The 5,317-nt window shown below is 57.0% G+C and overlaps 1 protein-coding gene across 4 annotated transcripts in view; it reads left to right on the top strand.

The window, feature by feature from the left end:
- Positions 1 to 696: 696 nt before the first annotated feature.
- The window catches only part of Erg (ETS transcription factor ERG), an 82,562-nt gene continuing 77,941 nt past the window's right edge, over positions 697 to 5,317 (top strand). For all 4 annotated transcript variants that reach the window (XM_055614983.1, XM_055614982.1, XM_055614981.1 and 1 more), the window contains exon 1: positions 697 to 778. In XM_055614983.1, coding sequence (XP_055470958.1) covers positions 761 to 778 — 18 coding nt within the window. In that variant the 5' untranslated portion in view covers positions 697 to 760. The remainder of the gene's footprint in view (positions 779 to 5,317) is intronic.

Raw genomic sequence — 5,317 nt, 5'->3', positions numbered from 1 at the left:
GTTAGACGTGTGAGCGGCACCACACGCAGCTTTCTGTCGTGGGCCCTGGGGCCTGCACTCACGCTCGCATGGCGACCACTACTGACTGAGCCTTTCCCCCGGGCCTTACACCACTGTCTGAGAACAAGATTTTGATGTTTCCTTTAGTTTTCTCGGTCACCTTGATTCCAGCTGTCTGTGTTTTCAGCTCATTTCTGGGGACAGAGATTTCTGAGTGTGGAGAGGGGCCGTGAGGTGGCTATGGGCGTGCTGTGGGGACCTAGCCCTCTGGCCAGCAGCCTGCCATGCTAAGCATGCCCGCGTGGTTTGGTGAGCCTCGGCCCATGTCCTGGCTGGGTGGCGTTCCTGGCGGGGGGGGGGGGGGGGGACGGGCACCAGGCTGAGGCGCAGCCGTGCGGAGACCGGACATCTGCATCCTGCTCTGGCCTGGTGCACTCTGTCACACCTGCTGTGACAGCCCCAGCCGGGCCAATCCAGACCCCCCCATCTTTAATTAAAAAAAAATCCTCCTGGCTGCATATCATCAAGAAAAACAACATTGTTTTCAGGGTCTCTTATCTCTCCACTCCCAAATATCCTGTTTCTTTGGGCTGGGCAGCCAGGACCAATAGAAACCTCTTCCTGCCATTGGCTGACTTCATTTCCCAGACTTAGCACAATCTCATCCGCTCTAAACAACCTCATCAAAACCACTTTCTGGTCAGAGAGAAGCAATAATTATCATTTACATTTATTAGCGATCGATAAACGTGATTGCACTATGGCCAGCACCATCAAGGTAAGGAGAGGCTCCCCCCGCCTTCGACGGTCGGGCTCTTAGCGCGCTTGGCTTCCTTTATCAGGCAGATAAGTCAGGGTTGGGCAACACCCCCCACCACAATAGAGGACAACAAGATTTCCTCTGCCCTGCCTGGTAAATTTCCTTTTTCCTACTCCGACCATCCGCAAGGCTTAAAAACTTCAAACTCAGAAAAAAATTGGGGTTTCTAACTTGGCCGTGGCGCGCCCTGGATGGCTCTTGCGCAGGCTTTTTGGAGCACTTCTGAATTTTCAGATTCTCTCCCTGTTCCTCACGGGACCTGGATGTGGGTCTGACACAGGCAGTGAGCGGAGGTCGGAGGGCAGGGTGAGAGCCTGGTGACGGTGACTGTCTGGGGAGCCAGCAGGTGTGCTCACGCGTGCCCGTGGAGTAAGAGCGCTCCACGGCTGTTGGTAACAGGAGCAAGTGTTGGCTTGGACTGTGGGACCTCATGCTCAGGGGACTTCTGTAACCCGTGTGTTGGTATGTGCCTGTCACGAATAAAATGCCTGCCCGTCTGTGCTCTGTTCGCTTTCTCCTAGCGCTGCGTGTGCCCTAGGTGGCCTGTAGTGCCATGGGCGGTCGTCCTCTTCTCTGCCCTGGTTGGTCCTCTGTGTTTTCTTGTAAATGTTTCTGGGGGGAAGATGGTGGAGCTTCATGTGCGGGCGAAGCTGCACGCGTGGAAACTGAATGCGGGCCGGCTGCCACAAACAGGAGTGCAAGGAATTGTGCTGTGGGCAGTGAGTCCTCCGGGGCATACTCGGGCGGCTTTGGGGACATCGGCAGCAGTGGGGACAGTTGGCAGACACAGACACAGCCAGGCAGCCAGGGAGTGTAGTATTCATGTGTCTCAGTCCAGGGCACGAGGCTGACAGGTGATGTGCATGGAAACTCATGCCCAGATGGAGGTGAAGCGTGGGACGCCTGCTCTGGTGTGACACCAGCCGCGGCTGGGTTACGTGGCGTGTAAACGGTCTCACAGTCCTCAGCTCTCCTCTCTCAGGTGTGTCTGTGATCCTGGAAGGCTCCATCAAAGGCCTGGAGGTCACGTTCCTTGGCTCCAGGGACTGGGGCCTGAGGTACTCGCTATGTATGGTGACCTGGAGGGGAATTTTCACACTGGCCATGATGTGTTCTGCTTTTAGATAAATACGTGGAAATATCTGAACTGTATAGCCCCAGACGCTGCCTTTGGGGTTCTTTCTGCCTTAGACTCTTTGCATCTCAGAACACTGAATCAGATGCTCTGTGTGAATCTTAAATGGCGTGAGCAGAGGCTCAGGTGGCCCCGCTCCCCAAATCAGTGCTTAAAGGGCACGGAAAGAGCAGGCATGTGTAAGGAGGACGGCATCTGACAACACTATAGTGCGCTGTTTCATTTACAACCAGGTTTGCGAAGAAGTCCCTTTTGAGGTCTGCATTTTGTCTCCTGAATACATTTGGAGACACTCGTGTACTCTTGTGCAGGACTCCGTTTGTGGGGGACTTCTGTGTTACACATGTGTCCTGTGTCTCCCTGTGATAGGCATGAGGCTCAGGGAGTTCTCCCAGGCCCTGTGTTAAAGTGTGTCTCTCCGGCTGGCTGGCTATGGGCTTCCCTGGAGCGTGCAGGAGGGGAGGGCAGGCCCTGCCTGTGCCCTGCGCCTGTAATTGTGCGGCTGGCACCGGCCACAGCCTGGCATGGGGAAATGTCCCTACAGGCTCAGCTTCCAATTGCAGATGAGCTCGGAGGAGTCGTGGGTGTCTCGGTGAACTGAGCCCTTTTCCAAGCAGGCACTCACTCAGGCTCGCTCGACGGCCCAGCCTCCAGGGTTCTTTCGTCAGGCTCTCCCCTTGCTGGTGTGGTGCCCGGCCTTGGCGGCTGGAGGTGTTTTCAGGAGGGAGAGGTGTTTTAGGAGCGGGGTTTCTCTGTGCCACTCATGGGCTTTAGGAAGAGGGGCCTAAAACAAGCAGCTTAACGACCGAGCCAGTGTCCATGTACAGGCCAACGGAAGGTGGCCTCGGGGCTTCCCGAGCGCCCTGTGTGACCCCGAGTGTTCCTGCCAGGGTGAAGCCGCCCTCCCAGACTCCCCTGACCTTGTTGGCGAAGCCCTTTGTCTTTTGGGAGTCTGAGGAAGCCTGGATGTGCACAGTGTCCTGTACTTCAAAATGCCCGGGACTGAATAGTGTTACGACACAAACAGTCTCACCCGAACAGGCCGAGGGACTGGGAGGCCTGGGCTGCAAGGCTTATTGTAGAGTTGAAGCTTGTGCATAATCGTGTGTGTGTGTGTGTGTGTGTGTGTGTGTGTGTGTGTGTGTGTGTACATGGAAGGGTGTGAGGGAGCATGTAAGCAGTGGCTTGAGTGGAAGCAGCCTGGAATTAGGCAGAGGTGGAAATTTCCTCAGGAGCCTAGGTGGGCAGCTCTGGACAAGGGAAAGTTCCCAGGAGGCTGCAGCAGGGCATGCTGGGAAGGGTGACCTCTGCTTTAATGGTGGTGAGGAGCCTGAGGCCAGTGTGCTCTCGGCCACCGCACTGTGCTCCTCACCCCGCTGGCACCAGGGAAGCGGGCTCCTCTCTGTTGTGGGGTCCCATGACTCGGGAAGGAACTCCAGGTGCCAAGTGTTGTTGTTCTGTCGGGCAACTGCCACAGCCCAGAGTGGCCCCTCCCCACCCCCTGCCCAGCCACCCTTTCCCCTTCCCGCCCCAACCTCCACCTCTTCTCCCCCTCCCCATCCCCCGCCTCAGTGCTGCACATTCAGGGCCGCTCTCAGATCCCAGCCGGCCACTGTGACACATATACTCAGGTCTGCACCTGCATGAACGCTGCTGAGTGAGTGTGTGTGTGTGTGTGTGTGTGCGCGCGCGTGCTCGCGTGTGCACCTATGCCCACCAGGCCCCCTGACTCGTGGTCCTGTCCAGCAGAATTGAAAGTGTGTGAACCCCTGGGTGGTGCCCTCTCTCCATCAGGTCAGCGTGCTGCGGGACTCGCACACTCCCCGAGCAAACGATTCCGGCACCTCTGCTTCTCCTTTAAACTCTTTTCTTGTGAAAAACAGACCCTGCTCTTCAGAGCACATTGCGAGCACACACAGGCACACTTGCCAGTGTCCCTTCAGAAAGCACCCATGGAAGGCAAAATAAACGAGCTGCCTTCAGTCGCAAGGCCTTGATTGAGCAAGGCTGTTCTTGAGACACCGTGCGCACCCACGGGAGCTCCTGAAGTGTGTAGTCTCAGCGGTGGAGACGGCAGGATGGTCCTAATCACAGAGGCGTTGGCGTTGCTCTGCTGTGCCCTGCCCTGGGAGTGCTTCCGCCCACCTCAGGCTCGCTCGCACTCTGTGGCCTCATACACACACAGGTACACACGTGCAGGCTCACACACATACACGCACACACTGACACAGGTGCGTGCACACACACACTCAAGGCCTGACTGCAGGACTGTCACCCTCACAGGGCCGGCTGCCTCTGGAGGTGGCACGTCCTGCTGGCTCAGCCAGTGGCAGCCACTGTGGGTGGGACCCAGGTTGCTGTCGCCTCCCAGGACCTGCCTTACACGGGGAGGCCACGGCCAAAGACTCGGCCTGGACAGTTTCCTGGACACTGGGTGAGCTGCTGGGGTGACGTGGCCTCCCACCCGTGGCCGAGTGTCCCTGTGGAGAAGCTGGGGGCAGCGCCCCGTGTCAGCAGGTGGAGTACCGGGCTGGTCAGCTTAGCCTGTCGCCTCTCCTGTCCTGAGGCAGGAGACTGCTGCTGGTGAGCACAGGGGCCTGAGCTGTGTCTGTTCCCCATCCACTTCTCTCCATAAACCGGGAGAGGGAAACGTGATTTTGCTTTGTACAGTTTACACACAGAGTGAAGGCGTTTTCACAGTAGGGAAAGTGCCGAGGAATCGGCTTCCAGTCTTCGCACAGGCCACCTCGGTGCCTGAGCGTGTGCGCCTGCTTGTTCTTCTGTACGGCTGACTGTTTCGATTTCGCAGCTGACGTCGATGACGGCAGTTTGCACACTCTCCACCCTCATCTCACATGAGCTAAGTAAATACCGTTTTTACAGCCAGGGTTCCGCTGCAGGGAACGGCCGTCCTTCAGATCGACGTCGGCTCTGCGTCCTCGCTCTGATTTACAACCACAAGAAACTGCAGCAAGTGTATAATCTTTGTCCAATTTAGGTATTTTGCTAATTTCACAGACATTTGGAGCTTACACTGGAGGGACGGACACCCAGAGCACTCAGAGATTTCCATCCGCCCTTCTCTGTGGCCAGGGAAGAAAGGAAGCTGTTTTCCTCATTTCACTTTGAGTTTGTGTTTGCTTTAGCGCCTCCTTCCTTTTCATATGCACCTGTCTCTGCTGTCCAGCTCCACCTGCATTTTCTTCATGTCCGCTCCCTGTGCATCCAGCATGCTTGCTGCAGTTCACCTTGACGGGGCTGGAGGTGGGGGCTGGAGATGAGCTCCACCCCTCCCCTCCCCTCCTTTCCCCCTCCTCTCATCTCCCCTCCCCTTCTCTCCCCTCCCCTCCTCTCCCCCTCCT

This window comes from Psammomys obesus, unplaced genomic scaffold (genome assembly GCF_907164565.1).
Source record: "Psammomys obesus unplaced genomic scaffold, mPsaObe1.curated_primary_1811, whole genome shotgun sequence".
NCBI lineage: Eukaryota > Metazoa > Chordata > Mammalia > Rodentia > Muridae > Psammomys > Psammomys obesus.
This window is presented reverse-complemented; position numbering and strand designations above follow the sequence as displayed.